Source organism: Pelecanus crispus, chromosome 6, assembly GCF_030463565.1.
Source record: "Pelecanus crispus isolate bPelCri1 chromosome 6, bPelCri1.pri, whole genome shotgun sequence".
NCBI classification, from domain to species: domain Eukaryota; kingdom Metazoa; phylum Chordata; class Aves; order Pelecaniformes; family Pelecanidae; genus Pelecanus; species Pelecanus crispus.
The window spans coordinates 29,482,349-29,506,778 of record NC_134648.1 but is presented as its reverse complement, the minus strand read 5'-3'; the positions used below and the strand labels follow the sequence as shown (position 1 = coordinate 29,506,778).

At 40.9% G+C, this 24,430-nt stretch overlaps 1 protein-coding gene across 1 annotated transcript in view; it reads left to right on the top strand.

Annotated features, from left to right (window-relative positions):
* CSTPP1 (centriolar satellite-associated tubulin polyglutamylase complex regulator 1) overlaps positions 1-24,430 on the top strand; it is a 73,658-nt gene that overhangs the window by 42,603 nt on the left and 6,625 nt on the right. Inside the window, exons 4-6 of the mRNA XM_075712951.1 lie at positions 15,379-15,463; positions 20,870-20,955; positions 23,514-23,709. Coding sequence (XP_075569066.1) covers positions 15,379-15,463; positions 20,870-20,955; positions 23,514-23,709 — 367 coding nt within the window. The remainder of the gene's footprint in view (positions 1-15,378; positions 15,464-20,869; positions 20,956-23,513; positions 23,710-24,430) is intronic.

Below are 24,430 nucleotides of genomic sequence, written 5' to 3'. Positions count from 1 at the left end.
GCCTGTCTTATGTAAATAACAGGAAAGAAGTTGCTTTGCCTTATAGGTTCTACTTCAGCTCTAGCTAACATTCAGAATGAGAAAGGCAATATTGCACATTCAGCACTGCAATTCATCATCTTAAGAACTGGGAAGACCTCTGTTGTGTGCCACATACCAGCATCGCCAGGTGCACAGCGGGAAGTAAGCAGTGTCACAGTTACCAGACTAGCCAAACTGCTGAACTTTCCTTGTGTAATAGTAGGTATTATTCTTCTTCAGCCTCAGACCTGATGCAGGATGGAATAATCATGATTTTTCTCATTGCATGCTGGGTTCCTGATTTTGCAGTCCCTTTGCCTGAATTAGAACCCTCTTGTTGGTCTGACTGAAACTTAGTTCCTGCACTTCCATTCTCTCTGAGGTACCAGTGCTAGGTTCTCCAGGTCTCCCTAGAGAAAAGTGTTTAAAGAAAACCTTATATGTAGGCTTGTTTGTACAGTATACTGTCATCTTCCGCCTGAGGATCATGCAGAGTTCCTCCAGCCACTTCCATATTTCTCTTCTCTATGTTAGTTTGCCTCTGTATCACAGATCACTGGGTTTTCCCTGACAAGTAACCATGCTCTTTCTCCAAGGGCTCTTAGCCCCTTTTGGGGAAATGAGAGTGCTGATGCTTTGGTTTTTAGGGGTTTTTTTCATTCGTTTGTTTTCAATGTCTGCATAGGAAAGCGGTGGTATCTTTTCTACCTGAAACATGCAAAGGTACTAGTGTCTTGTAACTGCTGTCCCAAATTTTCAGGGATAGTATCATCTTTGTTTGGTCTTTTTATAACTATTCAATTCTCTAGATTGTTCATTCATGCCACGTTTTCTGTTCCCATTAATGCTTGTAGGCCATGATAGCCAAGTTCATAAAAGGATTACAGATCTCTATTTATAATGTTACGTATCAACTTTTAACCTGCTATAAAGTGCCTCAAACATGAATAATTAGACTACTGTATTCTTCTCCTGTATTCCCAAGCAGGGGAGGAATTGTGACTGAATCCCAGACTTCCTATGCGCAGCTAGTGCTGTTTGATCTGTGACGAATCTGTGACTCGGCTGAACATTGTCACTTCTTTGAGAAAATCATAAATATTTTTTATCTTTTTGCTTAATAATTCTAGATACTATTTTACCTGCTTTAATTTTACCCTTTCATTCAATGATTTTTTTCCTTATAGCTTTTGGACATTTTTGAGTTAGATATGGCCATTTGCTGATATATCATTATCACTAAATGCTAATCTTGTTTATGTTGCTGACCAGCAGTACTCACACTTACAAAAATTAAAATGCTGGAAAGATGAATAATAAATTATACTTGGTTTACAGAGCATAAGTTTTATCTAGTCAAAACTCTTCTGTCCCTGTTCCCATTTAGCATCTGAAGGCACATTATTGCAGCCACAAACTCCAGTCCTGCATCTCCATGTATTCCTGCTATACCAGAGACTTCTAGTAGTTGTATAGTTTTCTTTTTGTTTCCTAATAGGTAGAATAAAAAGCGTTTTTTATTGCTTCCTTTTAACATCTAGAATAGTTAACATTTTTACTCAGACATTGAAATCGGAATCTAATCTGTCTAGCACTGAAAAACTTTCAAATCTACACTGTATTCACAGAAAGACTTTAGGGTGATACAGACAGCAGTTCAAGAAGAAAAGAAAATCAGAAGAAAAGCTCATTAAATTTCCGAATAATTCACTGATTTGTTATTTCAAAGCTTAACTGCAAAGCAAGTAATGATGATCTTCTTTGTGCTGTGGCAGTGGGTGCAGAACTACATGTCCTTCATTCAGCAAAAGTCTGTTCTGGTCACAGCTGTGTATACAAAGCTGCAAATGAAAATGAGATGTACACATAAAGACTCTCAGTCTATTTCCCTCTGCAGCACTCATCTGTTTGTTCTTTACCAAACCCCAGAAAACATCCTCCTAAAAGGAAAGAGCAAAAGTAAATAGTGAGAAGATTTGTTTTATCCCTTGATAAACATGTCATGTAAAGTGACTTTCCAAACATATCCCATTTAGTGGAGGTAATTTAGAAGCCTTGAACTTCGGCATTGTTTGTTGCCCACCAGCATGGAGCCTCAAGGCCCCTATTCTTCTTATCAGAGTTTCCGATTCCAGGAGCTGGTAAGTAAAGCTTTGTTTTGGCACATGGACCCAGGTTCTCAAGTCCAGAGAGTCACTTCTATATTTCTCTAATAACTGAGGAGCTGTTTCTTGTAATTTGTATTTGTCTGTTGAACATCTTGGAGCTTTTTTGGACGTGGGATATTTTTTGCTTTCCTTTGGGATCCCCTATATGTTAATGATTTTATTTAATCTTGACTCTTTTAAGAACTAGCACTACTAGTTTCAGAGCCCTTAGTGCTGCATATAGGTGGGGACTTGGAACAGCAAAGCCTGAAACAGATCCAGGCAGGAGATAACTCATGTGAAAGACAACTGGAAGGATGGATGTTACCTTTAAACATGCTGTGAAAGTGAGAGGAATATGAATTAATACATTTATATAGCATCCTTTTTTTCACCATCCACTTCACATAGAGTACTACTAAAATGCAGCTACATCTTGATGTAGTGAGTTTAGATATAGTTCTTTTGCCAGAAACACCAGGAAGCAATTTTTTTTTTCCCAAGAGGGCAGCATTAAGAAACATTTATAATTGCATGGAGCAAATAGGACCTCAGCTTTTAAGCTCTGCTTTGAAAGATCCAGCACATTTCCTTTGAGTCAAGAACATATGCTGAAATACATTACATTTAAGTACTTCTTAAAGCTATATTGCTGTATGATTTGCACCATCTGATTTTCAGACTTGCTCCATAAGTCTCAACATCTAATGGGAAAAGAAGGGCAAATGTTGCAGCAAATAAAAGGAACATGTGTTTTGTAAGTCTTCAGTGGCTGGAGATGCTTAAAGAGCAGCTTTCATCTTGACTCCCACTCTGAGGGTTTATCATACTTGCATTTCCATGATGGGTTTTTTTGCTGAACAGTCAGGATATTGTTGCATAGGATATGGAAAAATATAAGTGAAACCACAAAGAGTACAGTTATGTTAGAACAATGTAGCTGAGGCCCCAGCAGCTAGTAGAGGTTAATACAGTGTTACTCACTATGGATGGCACATCTCACTGTTGTCATTAAATGGGTTAGTCAGCAGTAACTGTATTTGGGGTTTTAGGACTCCTGCCATCTTTTATTCCAAGTAAGGATATTCCTATATCTTTTAGAGGTTGTGTTTTATTTCTTCTTTGCATTGTCTTCTCAGCAGCCTACATCACAGCACAAATCCATCCAGGAGTTTCCACAGAATACCCATCATGCTTCCTTTAGGAGAAATCACTTGCACATCATATCTGATCAAAATCATTTGCTCACTATGCTAAGCTATCATCCCACCACTAATCAGTTAAGTGATATTCCTTTTTATTACTCCTGCTATAAAGATCTTTACAAAGATCCTGAAGAGCCTGTGACCTCATTATGAGGCTGAAAAAGATTAAACAACTGAACTCTCTCTATTTTCAGTTTCTACAAGCCAGGATTACAGTATGGATTCATGTCTACATTTGTCCTCCAGTAGATGGCCTTTTTTTTCCCCTCTAGAAAGCCTTGTGCAGCAACAAGAAAGTGTCCTTTTTCTTTCCACAACAAGAGTTGCTCTTTTGTCTAGTTTCTTGCACTTCCCTGATTACCATAATATATGCATACCATCAGTGTTAGGGCATAATGCTGGAGGATTTAGGGCATTTGCTTGAACTTTCCTCCAGCAAAATATTCTTAACTTGTGGTTCATGGTAGATGGTCCATGGAAGTGTATTTAGCTGTAAAATAGGTGGCATTTAAGTTAAACTTTGACAAAGATGCATGATGTCCATGAGAAACTTTCAGGATTAATGGACGTCTGAAGAGTTTAGAACTTGCTGGGCTGAAGCTTAAAGAACATAAAAAAGAAAAAAAAAAAAAAAAAGCTTTGTTTCATTTTTTAGAAATTAGTATCTGTGTTAAATTCTTATTAAACATGTATTTCTCCATGTGAAATACAGAGAAAAGTAATTTATTTCCTTCTCTCTCTTCTTCTCAATCTTTTTAAAAATTATTTTTTAGGACACGCAGCTCACTAGACTATTATAAGAGTTAAAATCAAGAGACATTACAGAACCTTAGCCAAAAGCATACCCCTAAAAGGGGTAGTTGGATGCTGAGTTGTTTCAGGTTTCTCTTAGTGCATTCATTCTGTTCTGCATTCAGACCAGTTCTGTGTGGTGGTCATTTATAATCATTAATCTAGCTCATTGATATTGTAATGCGCTCCAAACATTCTCTGTGGAGCTTACATGCTCCACTGCGTTTCCTTCTAAATAACTAATGATGATTTCTTCAGTCTTGTCATTAACCAGATTACCTTCCTCCAGCCAGTTCTCTTATTGATTTGATTGGTTTGAGGTTCATTTTCTTCTCGAGTTTTTACACTCATAAAAGAGACTCAGTATCGGTGTGCTTGAGAGTATTTTACATGACTGAACAACGCTGCCCAAGCACAGGTCCAGATACTGCAGTACTTATTTTTATGAATAGAGGCTTCAGCTGTTGACTCAGAGGCTCCCAAAAACAGTGTCCTTTCATTTCAGACTGTTTACCTCGGCATTATAATTTGTGAAAGAAAATTGGAGAAAACTAGCCAACAGTCTGGGTGCTTGGGATTATACTGCATAGCCTGTATATAAACCTATATATGAATATACTGTGCAGTAAATTCAAAGAATGGCCAGGACTATGAATGGCTTTCAGTTCTTGGAAGATTCATGTTTAAGTCAGGTAGTCAAATTGTTCCAGGTAAACACAAGTGCCCAGAGAAAGATGTGCTAGACCTTTGTGGATTTGTGCTTTGTGGATCACAACCAGCTTCTTGAAGTTCAACCACAGTGAGCTGACTGCTTTGTGTAATTGCATACTGGTGTCACTCTTGGTGGCATGTGGGATTCTTCATTCTTCACAAGCCTGAACTTGTCTCTTTCACGGTTGGGCTCATGATGGATACGTTTCAGAGAAGCGGTATCAGAGTGCCTGCTGCGATGACAAATGTTGGTGAAGGTGCAGTTAACTGTTCAGAACTTTGCAGTGGATTATTTAAGAGTCAATGCAGTGCAGGGGCAGGGAGCTATCCTTGATTGTGATCTAAATTATGCTGAAATGTTTTGTCTCTCTTCCATGGAATGTTTGCAGCAACTGCACTGTTCCTTGAAAGCCTCTTCCAAACCAGTCATTAAAAGAGAAAAGTCCAAAACATTTCTGTTTCATTCATTGTTCTGAGAAAATTGTTGACTGTTGCACTTCATGCGTTTACATGCCACGTTGAAGTCTGAAACACTTGGGAGATTCAAGGTATTTGAAAATACCTGATTCTACTGGAACTGGTTCACTGGAACCTTTCATTGGTGTTTCCTGGAAAGGCTGGGCTAGAAAGAACCTGGAAGTCAAGGAGATCTTTGATCTGTGATTGCTACAGCAATCTGCAGCATTTCCATAGTTCATTGTATGTCCTCCTTAACCTCTACCTCCTTTTCTTTTTAGGCCAATGTCATAGCTTTCTTCTGCTCCGTGACCCTGTGTGCATGACACAGCTGGGCTGTCTGCCAGCTAACTATTTCTTGGGGCTCCCAAAGCAGAAAGGAAATACCAAACAGTAACTGAAGACTGTGTGCCTCTACCTGGCCACAGTCCCATTATTGTCACTAGACCTAGTACATATCTGAGGGAGGAGGGCTTGGATATAAGGTCCTGTATTGCATGAGATGCAGCTGCATACCACCTGCCCATTTACTCTGCCCGTCTCGTGATGCGTAGCTATGAATTCTTTAGTTGTTTTGAAGATCTTAAGCTTAATGACAACTTGTTTTCTTGAATAGAGGCTGATCCACATCTTGTCTAAAGATTACTGCTGCTGTTTGAGAGCTTGGGGAAATGTTGATGGTCCCCTCCAGTGAAGTGTTGCCGGCATTCCTGTACTTCACTATTAAGATTGCTGTGGGTCCTGTTTCAAGTGGTTGAGCAGTCTGCCCCCCAGATGGCCAGAACTCCAACAGGAATGTTTGCCCCTTATTGTTTACATGACCGATTAGCTCTGGCATTGGATTGATTATTTTCTCAATGAGTGACTGAAAACTTCTCGCAGTGCGGAAAAATCAGCTGTTGAACAAGATAGAAGCAGTCTAAATTTATTAGTTCCTATTGCTCAGAAGATCTGCTGGTTACATCTTTAGTGACATTGCAGTGAAAGGAAAAAATAGTTTCACAGTTGACACATACGAAGAATGTCAAATGTCACAGCATTTCAGTTATAAATTACTCTCATTCTGAAATTGTACCTTATTTCTAGTGTTCTAGTTTATCTGTCTTAAGAACCAGTCTTGTGTTGTGTTGTTTTGGTTTGGTTTTGCTATGCCTATATTTGGGAGATTAAAGTGCCTCTTATTATCTGATGTCATGTCCCTTGTAGCTACCTACAGACCAAGGATTACCAGAGGTGGTCTCTGCTGTTCCACAGGCTTAAGTTACCCAAGAATATACAGCGTATTTATAATCACACTTAACTTTAGATGTTAGGACATTCTCAACATTTCTTACTTGGCTTTTTAGTGCCTCTGAAACATGAGGGGAAGTCATGCATTTTCATACTACAGTCCACAAAACTAGCCTCTTTGTTTGCTTCAGGCCTATGTCCTCTGGAGAAGGCTAAATGTCCTTTTGGATCACACTGAACGAGCTGAGCATATCTTTAGGATTATATGTGCTTCAGAATATGCACAGAATTATCTTTGCAAATGTTAAAGAAAGCTGCATGGAAAAAATTTGGTGTCTATGTAGTAAATAAAGTTTAAGCCATTATTTGATTGCTGTAGTCAATAATGTACTGGAAAATTTAAACCAGGCTCTTGTATTTGTCATCTTCCATCTTCTTTTTCTACTTCTGGAAATACTGACAGAAGTTGTGGCTGCTTCTCCTTTCTTATTGTTGGCTGTTCTTGCACTTCAGGAACTCTGAATTCTTTAAGCTCCAACTTCATTCAAAGTCCCATCCTATAGTTAAAACAAGAAATTAAAGAGTTAACATTGTCTTTAGTGTTGCATTAGGTATAGTGTTAAGGTTCCCAAAGTATGTGGAAAGTTCAAACTTGAGTCATGTTTCAGGCTGTCTGTGGATTCAGGAATACCACATTGCATCAGTTAAACTCTTCCACTATGTTTTCTTTACAACCATGAGAGCTGAGAACTTTTTTTATTTTTCTAATGAAAGTTTAAATTGTTCAGTTTGTGGATGTGCCATGCTAGCCACATAAGCACGCCAGATGATAGCCTTGGACTATACCTTTGGCACAGCTCATCCTGCCTTGAGTAACATTCACTCAAAGCTGAAGTAATGCTGCCACATGAAACATTTGATACTGAAGGATAATTATGGGGAATTTGAAAGGGACTAGAGGATGATTAAAGTTGTATAAACAGCAAGATTCTGGATATTGGAGATAGAATTGGAGCAGTTCTGTATAAATTCATTTTTTGTTTCTGTTAATCTGGCAAGTGGTTTATTGATAAAAGAGCTCAAGATCAAAAGGCAGAAAAACAGTCACACCATCTAGAGGATTTTAGTCTTTAAAAACCTTTAGCTGACTCAAAATATGGTGCTGGTGGAGCTTTGCCCGTAATAAACCCGCTTTTCAGTGAATTTGCTGTTCATATGAACTGTCCAGATTCCCTCCAGAATGTATTAGTTCATTCTTCACATCAGCTGCAGCTGAATCTTTTTCTTCTCACCTGAGAGCCTCAAAACTATCTTTCTGCTCAGTCACAGTGCTAATCTGCTCTAACTGTTCTCTCTTGCAGCACTCCCCCAACAAAGCTTTTTAGGTCAGTCTGCTTAACTCTCCACTATATTTGTCCTGAGTCTGACACAGGTTGTTCCAGGAAAATCTCACTAAATCTCTGTCACTTTGCTTTTTCACATCATAAGCTGGGTCTTTTCTACATGTTGTCAACAGGAGTCACCTATCTAAGTCTGCCATTTGCAGCCATGCTCCTTTTGTAGAGTGCAAAACACCTTGTTTGTGAAGACTACTTGCCTGCAGCAGCACCCTTACGTCTGGCAGGATTTTGCTAGCATTCTCATAGGTCAGGAGAGGCAATCCAGGGTGCACCCAGTGCTGCAGATACCCTCCTGGAAGAACCCACACACAGAGCCAAACTCTAGCAACTCTGAGCATTCTTCAGTTACCCTGTCTGCTTTTGCTGTCATGTCAGACACAAAATCTTCTGGGGTCCTTTCCTGAGGATGTGCTGGGATCCCTTCTGGAAGGACCTAAATGGTATCACTGGAAGGAGCAGATGGGGTTTGTGAATAACCTGAACTCATCTGCCTGCCTGGATAGTAAGGATGCCAAAAGTTCTGTCTTAAGAGTGTGTCTGATAACAGAGTGTTCATAAACCGTCTTAGCAGCTATGGTATAAGTACAGCCAGTAAAGCTGAGCCTACTTTTATTTAGGAGGATCATTAATCCTATGACAATGCCTTGCCTGCATCCTTGACTTCAAGAATTAAAGCATCTTAAGCAGGGAATTACCTGAGCCTATCTAATAGTTTAGCTTTGCTGAGGAGAGGAGGTTCTGCTCTCCCTCTCCACCGCCTTCTCTCTTCCCTGCACCTGGCCATGCTCTTCCACAGCTTGTTTTGCATGAGCTTTCATCACATATTTCCGAGAGTCAGTTCAATTCACTAGCCCAGTAAAAAAGTTGATTTTTCTCAGCCAGGGGCCTGCTGAGTGCCAGAGCTGGTACAAGGGGTGGTTCAGAACCACGTGGCCAGCAGCAAGTGGTGGGAAAGAAGAAAGAGTGGAATGAGACCTGCCCCTTTCAGCAGGAGTAAGGGTTTAGATTTGGTTAGCTGCTTGTTGAACTTCACCATCAGGAAGGCAGAGGTAATGCATCCAGTTATTATAACTAAGAAAATCATTTATTTTTTGTTAGTATCTAATGAGATTGAGCCAGACGTTGGTACAAAGCCACATAGTCTTTTAAAGCTACTTACGTCCAAGACTCGAGGTAAAGCACAGGTTCTTAAAATGATCCATGAAACGGATTTGACCATTACCCTTTTTAAACTATGCACTAGAAACCTTCCTTTAAAAAATGAAGTTGGTTTTGAGCTAACCTAGCAGAAGTCTTTGGCTTCTAGTGCATTTTCCTGTTGCTTAAAAGTAACAAGTGGGTCTGTCTCAGTTTTCTTCTGATTTTCCTACACTCTTAGGACTATTTTCTAATGATTGTGGGAGCTGTCTGTACACTTCAAGAGCAGAATGAATCCTGCTGTACATGTCTTATATGAACATGCTTATGCAACTGAAGGGGAAAGTGTGTGAATGCTTATTCTTTATTGCTTAGTTTATATTTATTTAACCTTCCATCTCAAATTATGGGGATAATTATGTGACCTGATGTTTAGCTTTTTCTTTGTTTGAAAAATAAGGAAAATCAATTTTTAAAATTAGACAAATCTACATTCTGGATCTGGTTTCTGTTTATTTTATATCTCTTCTTGTCAGTGGAAAAAGCAAATTAGTCAAAAAAAACAGCCTTTGAATGTTTTTATTTTGTTTCAAATTCTTATTTAAACAACTATTCTCTCAAGTAACAGGAGCAGATCTTCATGATAGGTCATGAAATATCCCAATGCAAAACTTTATAAATGATTAATTGAAAAAGAAGATTTTTTTTTTTAAGAGTAGAAAGTTTTATGAGGAAGAAATGGGGGTTTTACACAGCTGTATATCACTGTTTACATCCTATGCATGGATTAATTTTCCTGGAATTCTTAGTTTTCTGTTTGTTATTAGCACTAGATGTATGGAGAGATGAGGAAATTAGACTATAGGTATCTTGTGAACAAGGCACGTGCAGAGCATAGCCTATTAGTCAGATGTGAGGTGTGAAGCTGCAGTATTAACAATACTCATGTTTCTATTCAGGTTTTTGTGAAATTGCAGCTTCTATAGACAGCACAAGAACACCTAGACTTTTATTTTTAGGGGCTTTTGTTTGTTTTTGTTCTTTTCTACAAGGTTGCAAGCTTGCACGGATATAGAGAGAATCCCAAGGATGTGATACTTACCGATACCAGAAACATTAAAAAACTAAAGGGCAGGAAAGACTCCCCCAACATTTAAAAAAAAAAAAGAAAATTATTAGGTATTAGGCTGTCCTCTGTTATATTTCCAGGAGACTGATTTACAGCTCTATGACTTTATGACTCTTGAATGACATCATGACTGTGGTAGAAAAGCAACCTGTGGAAATTGTGTGTCCTACCATAATCCAAAGGGGAAGGCTACATTGCCCAGGGCTTCAGCCTGCTTGGATAGTGGTTGTACATAAAAGATGATGGAAATAGGGAACTTTAATGTATATTCATCAAGGCAATCCTTATGTTTCTGGGAAGTTACTAATGTGACTTTATGGGGCAGATTTCATACACCAGCTGCAGTAAATGTTCTCCTGCTGCTTTGGGCATATTTATAGCTGTCACAGTGTTGAGACAGCATTGTAGATAGCTAATTCTTGTGCCGAAAGCAGCCTAGATACAGCAACAATGACTGCAATTCAGGGTAAATCCTAAATATTTATTGGCTTCCTGGGTAGATTTTACAGCCTTCACTGAGCTCCGGGCTTCTGTGGCTAGGCTGCTATGGGTATGAAAGACAACTAGTTTAAAGATAGCTCAGGTGTGTCTACACTTCACCCATGACAGTGACAGAAGCATAAACGCATCATTTAGCATTCCTAGAGTTTGCATCACTTCGCATCAGGTGCCATCTGTCAGCCACGTACAAACCAGAAATGAAGCTGGTAAAAACAGTATGCGTTTTAAAAGCCAGGGAAATACAGAGCAGCTGCCTTCATGTTTCTCAAATGTAGGCCATTTTTATCCAGAAAGAGGTGTTTGTTTTCTAAGACTGTACTAAATGGACAAACTTCCTTCTCCATTATGCCTCTGAAACATGAGGAAGAGTCTGCCTCAGGCACTAAAAGACAATAAACTACTCACAGACAGTGAGATCTGTAGGGAAGAGTCAGGATTTTGCTAGTGGTAGTAGTAGCAGCAGCAGTACAGGCTGGACAGGAGTTTGAAGACTGTTACAGCAAAAATTATGACTGAACAGCTAAAGTACTTCCAGTGCAACTCTAGCCATACCACTTTACTTTTCTGTACTTATTCTGTTAACCCTCCCATCTCCTTCTTAGCATACTGCTGTTTTAAAATCACTTTGCAATTTGTTATTAGCTACTTTGCAGTAGAAGAGCAAAGTGTTGTGTTCAGCTGTAAATGAACATGTTCAACACGCAGATTGCAATCAGTCTCTCTCCATCCTTAAGCACATGGTATGACCAAGTTTGTTCCACTGCGAGAGTATGGTAGAGTGCGTATAGCTCACTGCCCTATGCTGTGGGGTCAGATTTAAACTCTCCGTGATTTGCTTCATTTGTTACTGGAACTTGAGATACAGTAATTTGTGGTAGCAACCAAAGTAGCAGTTGTGGATTCCAGTTTTCACTCATTCTGCCTGGTACCTTCCTTCTTGTCTTTCTTTGTTCATCATGCAGCATTGAACACTATTTACTCAGCTGTGGCCTGGAGACAGGAAGGAGCAATGTGGTCATGCACCAAAACTGCCCTTGTTTATTCCAAGCAGCTCTTGGCAGACAAAATGGTGCATGGGCAAATGTAATTTTCTGCATGGTCTTCACTGACCTTGCTGTAGAGAATAGGAAAACAGTCATCACAGCAAACTGTAGATACCTCCTAAGGTCTGCGGTGATCCCCCTTCCTGTGTAATAGGTACCCATCTGTAGTCTGAGAAATTGATATGATTTATTGCTCAGGCACCTGGGGTGTCTACAGGCTGAGTTGTGTTACAGCCTAGAAGAATCTGCCTGTGTACTTTAGTGACTAATTTGGTGCTGTTTCTCCAGGCATAAGAAGCAAAGGGCTTCTTTCTTTAGAGAAGGAACTTCTCTGCACCACTTCAGCTTTGTGTGCAATTCCCATCTAAATAAACCATTTGCCCAAAGACTGAAACTGTAATTAATTCCACTTTCATTGACAATGACCTTCACCCTCTCATGTGCTGGCTGGAGAGGATCTCTGCCACCCTTTCCCAAAGTCTTTTTGAGCAGACTTCTGCTTTTGCTCTATGTTGTTTTGTTGTTTTGTGATGGAGGAGTAAGGATGATGCTGTGACTTGGTATGAAGAGGGAGGAGAGAAAGACAGCGTAAATTATTATAAGTTTTAAAAGTATGTTATTTCCAGCAAATGAGAGTTCTCTATTTATGCCTCAAAACTAATGTTTGCTTAGGGCCCAGTTACCCTCTCAAGCTGCTTTTGCCTAGCAACCTGACAGGGACTGCGAACAAAGTCCTGCTTTCTCAGGAAACGTCATCCTTTAAAAAACCCTTAAAGTCCTTCACCTTCAGGGGGAGAAAAGAGGAGGCTAAGATTCAGAATTAATGAAAGGGGGCTTCACTGATGAAAGTGAGCAGATTATCCTCCTAGAGCCTGTCTGTTCTGAATGCATAAGGGATGCTTCATACATTGCTGGACACCACACTGAAAATCTAGAGGGGGGTCAAAGCAGAGCAACAGATATGACTGGGCTAGGTAGGGGGATGTAGAGGGTAAGATAAACAGATTTAACTTTAAATAAATACCGTTATCAGTTAAATAGATTGAATAAGATACCATATGAAGAAAGGGTTATTATAATGATCCGTTGGCAAAAGAAAGGAAAAAAATAATGGAGAGCAAGAGGTATAAGGATGCATAAATAGGAATTTGAACTTAAGCAAACAGAAAAAGTAAATTGAGTATTGCATAAAGCTTCCAAATGGTGTGACTCCTTCAGACCAATATGTAGGCTTTTTAGACAAAGACTGGAAGTTTAATGCCCAGCATTATTAAAAGCTAGATTTAGAAAGCCTTGAAGAGTAGTTGTAAGAGGTCCATACTGTCCTCTTCAATTATGAGAAAGTGTCTGTTGCAAAAGAGCCTTTTTATTTGCAAGTTCTCTGTTTTCCTGTAACCTGCTTCCTATGCTGAGCCTGTTGAAGATGATTTTGTGAAAGTTGTGTGTACCTTACATGATCAGGTAGTTTTCTTAAGAACTTAGGACCAAAATCTCTACTGCTACAAATGACTGTTGATCTAACAAAATAACAGAGAAGAAAATTTTCTTTCCTCTATGTTGTGTTATGAAAGAGAAATAGTGAGCTGAAAATTTAGTTAAAAATATGCATCTTCCTGCTCATGATAACTGAGACCTATTCAATAATTTCCTTTTGCAGTCATACATAAAACTTGGTGATACTTTCCTTGATGACATTCAAGGAACTGATTAGCTAACATTGCAGGAGAAAACCCTGCCATTCCACTGGATACCATCATTAACCCAAACTCAGATATATGCTGACTGAAGGACCAAGTAGTATCTGCAATAAAGAGCAGCCTCTGATTTGTGTTTTAGTAAGAAATGACAATACAAAAAAGTTACAGTGCTCTCCATGTTCTCCCAGACATCTGTAATTTCAGTGCAGTCACAGATATTTAATTCAGCTCAGCATTCAAGTTTGGGAAGAATAGAGATTCTGATGTATTTATCCTTACAGTAGAATAGGTTGCACAAATCCCTGCAATGGTATTGTAGTTCTGCACAGGCTGGGACTTCCTTGTGTTACAGATTTCTGACTGCAGAGTTGGCTTTTCCAGACAAAGCAAAATCTTTCTACTCAGCATGCAAAATAACCTTTTCAGAGCATGACCCTAAACCTAAGGCACTTCATGAGACAGAAGGTCCTCCCAAGAGTGGTGCAAAGTATGGTACTCTAGAGAGCATCTATAATGCATGTCAAAGAGTCTGACAACAGTGTTTTTCAGCCATAGGGTTTCCTGAACTGAAGAGAAAAATAGTAGCGCTCTCCTCTCTTTCCTCCAGTTCCCTGGCTAATAATGTAGGTAAAGGAAAAGTCTATAACTTGACTTTGGTGACAGTCCTTCTGCAGTACTTCTTTAGTCAGCATTGAAAAATATTAATTTGGCTGGGTTGGACGTCGCAGTGAAATGTTCCTTTGATACTGCATACCTGCCTCGTGAAACATCTGACAAAGGCACAGCATTTTCCCTTTCTCTCACTTCTGTCAAACTGACAGGCTTTGAGGAGTTGTGGAGATATGGAGAAGTTGTGGCTATCATCTGGGACAAGGCTGATTATTTGGTTGGGAGCCTAAGGAAGGCTAAGATGTGTCTTTGGCAAAAGAATTCATGCTCTGTACCTCAGCCCTAATGCCTGTGCCCTTTGGATCCCCTCCCTGACTACTGCTTGGCTCTACTTCCACCCCTGGCTCTTTCTTCCATACTTTGCATTCTTCTGTATATAGAAGCACTGCAAAATTGCTGCTGTTCAGCTAGTCTTCTCCTTAACTCCAGTCCACAGCCTTTTGGACTATGAACATACAATCATGTAGGGTGCTTTGACATAAGTATGATTCCATTCCCTTGGGATCCTATAAGCTTTCCTAAGTCACCTCTCTTAGACTCCTGCTGAACCACAGAGGCCTTTCTTGACCAGTCTTTCACAAAGCTGCTCTCTAAAACATGAATCGTTTGATTGGTTTTCTTGTGTTTTTTGGATCTTTGTTCTGTGCTTCCTATAATACAGTGACCAGATTTGTACACATTATTCCAAAAGAGACCATCCAGCTGCCTTACTGAATGCCAAAGTAATAACGTCTGTGGTTTATACTCTGTAGCCTTCCATACACAACCCAAAAACCTTGTTTGCCTTTGTTACTGCTGCCAGATGTTCTGTGGATGGTTTTCAGGCGTATTGCGGTGAATGTCACCATGCCAGTGAATTTCAGCAAATTTAAGCAACTTTGAAATTATTTCTTTTTCCACATGGTTATATTCAAGTCAAACCAAACTGTGTTCCCACTTGAAACTGCCCTGTTTTGGTTACCTGTTTTTGACACTGAACCACTACCTGTTACCAGTTTCTCTGCAGGAGGCTCTTCAATAGGACTTCCCCTTTATCAGGCCTCTTTCTGATTGTCTTTGCTGGAAACTCCATCTGAAGAGCCCTGTTCTGAGGTTCTAGGGAGCAGTTATATTGTCATTAGTACTCAGTCTACTTGAATTGAGAGTAGAATGGAATATGAGGGTTTTTTCTAGAGAGGAAGCAAGGGGAGGGAACAGCCTGTAAAAGAATTACGATGTTCTCACCTCTCTTTTTCTGCAGATTTGCTGACAGCACAGGAATACCACTGCCTGCTGCAGCTGCTCTGCCCTGACTTCCCAATGGAACTCACTCAGAAAGCAGCGAGGTGAGTCGTCATCCTCTCTTTTAAGGCAAGACCAGTCCTACATACATGGACTTAGGAACTAGATCTGTGGGTAAAGGTATGGACAGGGACCTTCAGCTTTTAAGATTTTGGGGAAAAGAGATACCATGTTTGAGGTTAAGAACGCGGTGGTTTTCTAGTTATGAGAAAGAGTGTATATTTAAGGTATACAGGGACTGAAATATCAGTGCAGAATGCTGCTGCTGGCTCTAAGTTCAGAAGATGAGTTGCATATAAAAGAATGTTAGCCAATGTGTTTTTAACTGACATGATTTTAAACTCTATTTTAAATAATGTTTACAATTTTTAAAATGTGTTCCCCCATGCCCCAGCTTCCTATGGTTGATCAGGTTTAAAAGGTACCAACCTGTGAAGGATTGTTTTAAAGTGCGTTAGCTAAGAACATGGTAGCTAATCTGTTTGAAATTTTATTTTAATCTAGACAAGGCCTAAACCAGATAATAAACAGTGCTCAGGGCACTGATAAAGTGATATGGAATTTTTTACTGATAGTGCTTGCTGGTTCCAGTCCAGCCCAGGCAGTTGATTATTAACTATCTGATAGTGAAAATGTAATAAGGTATATGCATCTGTTGGGGTGGGGGGTCAGTTCAGATCTCAGTAGGAGTGCGTGCGCATACACACACACATATATAATCACAGCAAGGTTACTGAATAAAAGTTCTCATTCCTAGCCATCTTAGCACAGGGGGCATGGAAATGTAACTTTTTTCATGGACCTAGAGATGACATTTGGAAACAGAATCCAGGCACATGATCGGGATATTAGCTGTTGCTTAAGTTGTTCATGGCCTAAATAATGAAAAGGTCCTCATTTTCTATTTGTCATTCTGTCATCTTTCTTCAGCATCAGAGTCCCATTAAAATTGTATTAAGAAAGGAGAGTGAAAAAGAGAAGTGTTATCCATCTTCTACTACTTCCACTTGGCTGATTCTCTGGATTCTTCCCTGGCTCCTGTGTGCTGCTATCTGAACTGAACTTCAGTTAAAGCTGAGTTGGTTGAATTAAAACTAAAAGTTGAGCACCACTTTTCCCTCTAGCTCATCAGTGGGCCTTTGAAGCTCCACAGTGTACAGTTGCTTGTCCTCCAGTGCCAGACTAAGAAAGAATGGTAACCCTGTAGCAGGGATATGTCTGCTGCTTCCTTTCATGGAGGTACAAAAACGCCAGTCCCATGTGCTGGTGTGTATTTCACAGGGTTCCAGCTGAGCTGAGCAAGAATTTGTGATGGTGCATGAAAGAAGACTTCAGCATATCTACACATGTTATGATGTTTGTGTCGAGGAATTTAATCCACAAGGCTGTTGTAAACTAGAGGCCCCATTCAGGGGCCTGCTGCACTGTTGTGCGTGTGCTGTAGAGACAGACAAGCAGGCTTTGGGAGCAGGTGTTGGAGAGAAACGAGATCTCTGTCAGAGGCGCCCAGGCTCAGGTGGGGATGACCTCACTCCTACTTTTGGCTGGCTAGAGATTTACTTCCACATTGCTATTATTCTGTTACAAGCTAATCTATTTGAACAATTTTAATAAAACTTGTCATATTTCTAAACCATCTTTCCTTCCAAGTGTTGCTCGCTCTCTTGTCTTTTTTCTGGTCTACACTTCCCATTGTCCTCCTTGGTCTCTGCCAGTTAGAAAGGTGAACTCTGCAGGCTGTCTTCTGACACCACTTGACTGAGTCCTTGCAAAGCATGAATGTTACATGCAAACCTACTGACATTGTTCCTCCTTCAGTCTGCACACCCCCGACGGCTTTGTTGCTAATTTGCTTGGGGAAGGAATTAAATAAAGTAGCGGCAGGAGTAGCCACAGTATTCACTGATACAGCCAGGACCTGTGTAATTATTGGCGCTCTTGGGAAGAGAGCAGTCATAGTTGTAGTCTCAGTGCTACATGACTGAGATGATCTCACAGCACGGTGCACTTCACTTGTCCAGGAGCTGTTGCTATGCACTGATAACAAACACTGGGAGTAAGATCAGGAAATGTCAGAGCAGAAGAACAGAGGCTACAACAATATAGGTTTTATTAGCATTACACCAGAGAGCTTCATTTTCTGTTCCTGGTGCCACACAAATGCAGAAGTCATACCCAAAAAAGAACCAATCTATCTGTGTCTGTGAGATTTCTTGGATGTTTTTGTCTTCAAAGGGCTTTAGCCATTAGCAGATTTGAAGATTTTAATCTACAGACATACCTTTGATCTTCAGAGACACCTTTTGGCTTTCTGAATCTTGCAGTTGCAGAAGGACAGAAAATGAAGGTATTTTTCTGGTTTGATGCCATGATTTCAAGATCTGTACCTGAACACTGACTTTTCTCTTGTAACAGAAACACAAGGAACTCGCTGCCCGCATTCAAGTAGCTGGAGCTGAGTAGTTCACAGCTCCTGTACTGTTCTGTGTGGTATGGGAGCTCATGTTGCACTGATCAGTGCTAATGGCAGTGGGGCTTGCAAGTCTGTACCCCTGTTGTTAAAAGATTGCCTGAGAGTGCAGATCTTGCCCTTTTTGTGTGTTCTGCTTATTTTTGCCTCCATGTATCAGTAAACAAACCAAGTCTCTGAAGACTCATTTGAGCCAGCCTGGCCATAAGACAGATTGTGTCAGTTAACCTTTAATGGTAGCAGAGAACAGTAAAAGTCCTTTCAACTTGCCTGGTCTAGAGTTTGTCCTGGGGACATCCTGTCTAGTCTGGGTTTCTAAGATTTTAACCGCAATCAGTAGATCATAAAGTTTCCCCATTGGCACAGTAGCAAAGCTTTCTTGCCAGCCAAACCCACTTGAACCCTGAAAGACCACTGCACCCTTTACCAGAGTTCCTCAAGTGTAGGCATCTTTCTTCAGTCCTTTCCAAAGTTTCTCCTTGATTTTCATTATTCGTTGAGTGCTGACTACTAACTTTGTAAATAAGTCTGTGCCCCTGAGGGCTAAAAGTCTAATTTGGACAAGAAAGGATGAATAAAGAATCCCTTGAAATATCAGCTACCTGATAAACTCTTTTGAGTTGCAGTTCAGACTTTCAGATTTTGTCCTCAATTTTGATCCTCCTGTCTGGGTTATAGTCCATGGCTAGGATTCTCTCCTTGCTAGGTATTTCAGGGAAGAGGTGCAGATATGATGCTCTCCCAGCTTCCCTGACTGCTCAGTCAGCTGGCTGTGTGGGGAAATAGCCAGCTGCAGTCAATCTCCTCATAAATGATTGTATTGGATTTAAAGACTTTTCAACATTTCCGGAGTGCAGACTGCTGGGCCAAGTGGAGTCAGTAACCCAGCACCAGAGTGCACCTGCTTCTATTTAGGCGCTCCTCCGTCACATATGTGCCGTACAGTCTTCCTTAGAGGCTCCTGACTTTAACAGCAAGAAATGTCCAGCAAATTCTCAGACCTCTGCCTGCTTCCTCATGCTCTCTCCTCTAAGACAGAGACTGGGACTTGGTGCTGCAGAGCACAGCCATTGACCATAGCTTTAGATTTAACAAGTGAAATCAGTTGATTGTCATGAAGGTGATGTAATATTGTCTCTCTGCATAATGAATACATAAAAAAACCTCCCCACTGTTCTTCTCCCACATCTCCAGGATGGAGAAATGCACTGACAAAAGCTTTGGAGCTTGTGCTTTAGGGTATCTGGGAGACAGACCATCATTTCAAAGGAGGGAGTGCAGCTCATCAGTGAGGTGGCCCATCGCATTTCAGTGCTTCAATAGTGGTTGGAAATGCCAGTGGCTGAGCAGTATTGCCTGAGAGATGAAGATGCTCTGCCTGCCAGCTTCAAAGCCATTTCCTTGATGTGGCCACTGACAATCCCAGTAACACGCTTATTAGTGAGAATTAAGAACTGAAGCTACTGCTTCTTTAGACAGAAGGAGGAGGAGGCTTCTGGAACATAATAAATAAATCAGAAGCACTTTGACATCTTCAAAGGGTTTTGTTTTAAATACTGGCTTTTCTCCTGGGGACCCTCTTAGCCCCAGTCTTTCTTCTTTGAGATAATTAATTCAAGCTGCTCTGCATGTTTGATTTTGCCACAGTGAACAGAACTGGTCTGAGTGGCAGGGAAGTCTTGCAAGATCCTATAACTCTTCTGGGTTAGCCTCCCACACAGCCCCCTGGAGTCTTTTACATGAGACAGAACAGTGTTTCCCCAGCAATGTGTTTACACCATTGATGCTGCATGAGCTGGTCCGTGGACTGCATTTGGGCCCATGTTCAAAAGGGTCCTATTAGATGACCTATACCTTGGCTATAAGGAACTGGTAATCCTTCTTATATGACATGATATGCCAGATACTGACTGTACCGGGTCAGCAGACCTGCACACAGCTAAAAAGAAGTACCAACTACCTTTCTTTGGCATCATCTGAATACTCTGTTTTTTCCCATCAAAGTGGAGCATTTCTTTCTGTTTTCCAGTCTGAGCTGACATTGATCAGCTCAGGTTTGATTTTCCCCACTTCAGAAACTGACCTTTTCATCCTTATGTAGTGGCAGTGACCAGAGGACGGGTTTTGTTTTCATTTTGATGAACATTTTTGCCTTAACTTACTTCTAAAATCCAGAGGTTTTTTCCTGAAATGAGAAGTTGGACTTTGCTATCACTTATAGTTCATCTTTATGGCCTGTGGCTGATACTTTCCGTATTCATGAAGTATGCTTCAAAATAGGGATCCATGTAGCTCCCTACATGTACCTGTAGGGAGCATCTAGCAGAGAGAAAGAAGACATTGTCCCTAGCCCAAGAAGTCTTCAGTTTCCATGAAATTTGATCTGATAGTCAAATGATAGACCTGATAGATATGAAAAGAGACAGATTCATTCATCAGGAAGGGAGGATAGGATGTTAACAGGTTGTAATTAGAAAGCTGATTGTTGGTGCAATGTTATTTCCTCTGTAGTCAAGTGGAGTTTGTTTGGGTATAGATTGGGAATTAATAATTGTTGTTATCCTTATGAATCTGAAAATTTTCATGAACTCTGGTATACAGAGGAATAGCATAAGTCTCGTTCTGTTTACACCAGTTTAATACTTGTGTAACTGTCTTGTCTGTAGCACAGTTACTCTTTATATAGGCATGTGAACCAGCCTTGCAGTTTTTATGCTAGTGTTCGTTCCATTGTGTCCACAAGGCTTTGAATGCTTGACATCCATGTCTCACTCCTCTGTTCGCACTGTAGCTGAACTGTGTGATAGCACTGACATTCAGGATCTTTTCTTGCTCTCCTAACCTCTTATACTGGGCCAAACCACCAGCAATCCTCAGTTGCACATAGCTCCCTAGCTGCACTTTCTGTAGATCTGGGGTTCCTGGTTACAGACTTCAGTTTGTTTGTAGATGCTAAACTGTTTCTCTCATCTTATCCTAGGATTGTGCTGATGGATGATGCTATGGATTGCCTGATGTCTTTTTCTGATTTCCTCTTTGCTTTCCAGATTCAGTTCTACTACTCAGGTAAATGATGGGAAGCTGCTGACTTCACCCACTAGTACAGCATTACAACTTTACAGCTTCCCAATCCCTGCACTTTTTTGAAACTTGCAAGGATATGTTTTTTCACAGAAAATATATAGATAATGGAATCTACTGACAAAAGGCATCACTGATGCTGAGATTAGGAGGCTTCATAAGGAGGTTCCAAATTTTTGTGAATGACAAGATACCTACAACTGTTATGGCTTATGCATGTATTTGTCTTAGCCTTGAGACATAAATTTCCAGCTTTATCTAGAGTATGTTAGCACTTAACAATTAACTTTTACTAGGAACATTTTTCTTGCTTTCCTTAATACAACATTTCTGCCTCTGAAGTATTGGTCCCTGCTGGAGACAGGATAAGAAAAGCCCACCAGCTGGTGCCTTGAAACGAAAAGGAACTGGACAAATGGATACAATTCTTTCCCCTAGTACTCACCCAACTATGAACTGGTTTCAGCTCAAAGAGTTTCTGAACTGGGTATAGTTTCCATGGATTTAGGAACCCCCAGTGGACTCCTCTCACAAGAACTTCTTCAGCCTCCCCTTGAAATCACATAAACTTGTAACCTTCACAACACCTTTTGACAAGGAGTTGCACAGGTCTGCCACCTGTCCCGTGAAGAACCACCTCTCTTGTTTGATTTGGGAGACCATAGTTGGAAGGGAAAGTGAACAGTTAATCCCCATCTACCTTCTTCATATTGTTGGCCATTTATCATATTCTACCCCTCTCCTCCAGTTTGAGTTTTAACTAGGTGGGGTACTTCTTTTAAAATTCTTGACAGGAAAAGTACAAATCAAATAATATTAGCTTGTGTGTGTGTATATTTACATATGCTCACCCACACATATACTTCTGTAAAAATCCCCAGGTATTTTTAAATTAAAGTTCAGGACACAAGGGGGAGAAACTTGGATGAGCATTCAGGTGCTTGTTCTGTACAGGGAGACTGCTTTAAAATACATTAGCCTGTTTGTCCTAGCTCCCCTAAAATGTGGTTGAGGAAGGGGAATCTCATTCAGGGAACTGCTTAAGTGGGCAAAAAGAGGGAAGCATTTCCTTTATCAAAGTTAGATATGCTCCCAAGCACTGAGGACTGCTGGGGTGCCACTTACTTATTTATCTCCCAGCACAGAGCACTTTCTAAAGACAACATAAGCTCATGGATTTCTGTCCACTCACGCTTAAATAGCTCCCTCTGATGGACGTAGCTCACAATTGGCCTCGACCAGGCAAAAGGGGCCAGGTTTGGATATTGGGAGACACTGGCTAGAAGCTGTGGTGGAGCATAGTCTGTGGTCAGAGAGTAGGCTTGGGTGGCCTGCTGATCTGATCCAACCTGTCAGTTACCATCTTTCTAGCAGTTAAGAGTCAGCTGCTATCCCTAACACAAAAATCTCTTTTTCTCAGTACTTCTCTGTATATACTTTCCTTGTAACTCCCCTGTGCATATTGCAACATTATCCATGATAATTCCTCAAAGAAAAGCAGTTCAAAATGGTGATTTTGGGTTGGGCAGAACCAGGCTTGTAATACCTTTAGCCAGGGACAGAAAATGTGTTGGGAAATTTTTTCTCTGATATAACAAATATTTCCACTCAGCTGCAGAGCCTCCAGACGGCCTCAGGACCTGCTGACATCCTGCCTTTCCTCTCCACCCGCCTCATGCACAGCATTACACTTCCATTCACTTGGGACTTAAATGCCACTGGAGTCCTCACAAGCCCGCCCTTGTGTACACACACTCAAACATCCCATCGCTGTCCTGTTCACCCAGGCACAATGCACACATGCAGCTTGTCATATGCTCTCCCACCAACCCACACACATGCAAACCACTCCAAATGGAATCTAGATTTGTAAACTGCTGACCACATCCATAAACAAACTTGTTTAAAATTAGACTCTTGCAGTAAACAGTGGGTAGTATGAGGAGCCTGGGGGGAGGCTTTCTGCCAACTCTAGCCCTGACCTGCCCTGGCCCTTCCTCTAGATCCCGTGTTATATTTACTTTGGAGCAGTACAGAGACAAGCTGGGATACAGCCTGGAGCCCTGACTAACTTGCTCCCTTTCCTCCTGTTGCAGTTCCATATAGTTTGTTCCCAACTTGGATGAGTTCTTAGTCAGTGGCAAGAGGCGGAGAAGGAAAACTTTTTAGACTTTGTAAACTAGTTTTGTGCTCGACGTTAGCTTTCACACTCTGCTTTTTTATCCGTGTGCTAGCTAGCCTCTGTTCCCTTGAGAAGAACCTTGTTCAACAGAGTGAGTGGCCTTTCATAATCAGCCAAGAGTGAGTGGCCTCTCATAATCACCCTGACAGGAAGAAGCCATCAACTTATATGGAAATGGCTGATTCTGCTTGCATAATATCTGATCTGAATATGCAGGATGCCATAGTGTTGTGCTTATTTCCTGTTGGTGCTATGTACAACACAGAGCAGGGAATGACAGTTTAATCCCAGGTCTGGCAGGTCAGGAGGATGCTTTGCTGGTTATAGCCCTGAGTTTTGAGTTGCTTTCTGTTTTTTTCAGAGTTCTTGGAAAGTGTGGCTGCCATTTATCAAGATCTACTGGCTGGTAAGAATCCAAATACTGTGATTGTGCCAACGTCATCCTCTGGGCAACATCGGCAGCGCCAACTCCCAAATGACTGCAGCCCACTTGATGGGGTAGAGGCATCTCTCTTCTACCAGTGCCTAGAGTCCTTGTGTGACAGATCAAAATACAGGTACGAATGGAGTCCAAAACCCAGATTTGAAGTCTGTGTCTCTGGAGACCCTTTGTAAGGTTGGAGCTGTGAAGAAATACAGGACTTTGAACAAGCTGTAACTCCCACATAGATCTCATTGGAGAAGTGTGAAGGGAGAGATCATAGCCGAACCGCTATGAAACAATTTAATGGACCTAAGAAACATGGGGTTTGAGATGATTCTTGAAGGAATGGATTGATTTTGGGTCTCTGCTTTCCTTCTTACTTCTGCATTAACACTTTCATCAAGGAGAGGTCCATCTGCAATCATGAGTTAACTAGAGGAGATAAGCAAGTGCAGTTATGTTCTTGGGTGTCGAAACATAGGAAAGGGACACTGGGGTGGATGGAGTTTGAAGTCTTAGTACCTAGACAAGATCACACTGCTAGTCTGTACCTGAGCCTGTGATAGAGCTGGTCTCCAGTTACAGATCCCAGGCACAAGACTAGCCTTAGTTCAGCAGGAGATGGAGCAATACCAGACCTTATTGTATAGCTTTGACAGACATTTTCTCCATAGTTTCTTGCAGGTAGTGAGCATGTGCCCTGCTAGAAGACCATGAGCTAGATCCACAGAAAGACTCAGGACACAAGTTCCACCTGACTCCTGCTTTAGATGCCTTAATCCAAATTTGTGATCCACAAAATTACTGCTGAACTGCTGTCCAGTACTATAATAGCTAAGCACTGAGATGCCAGG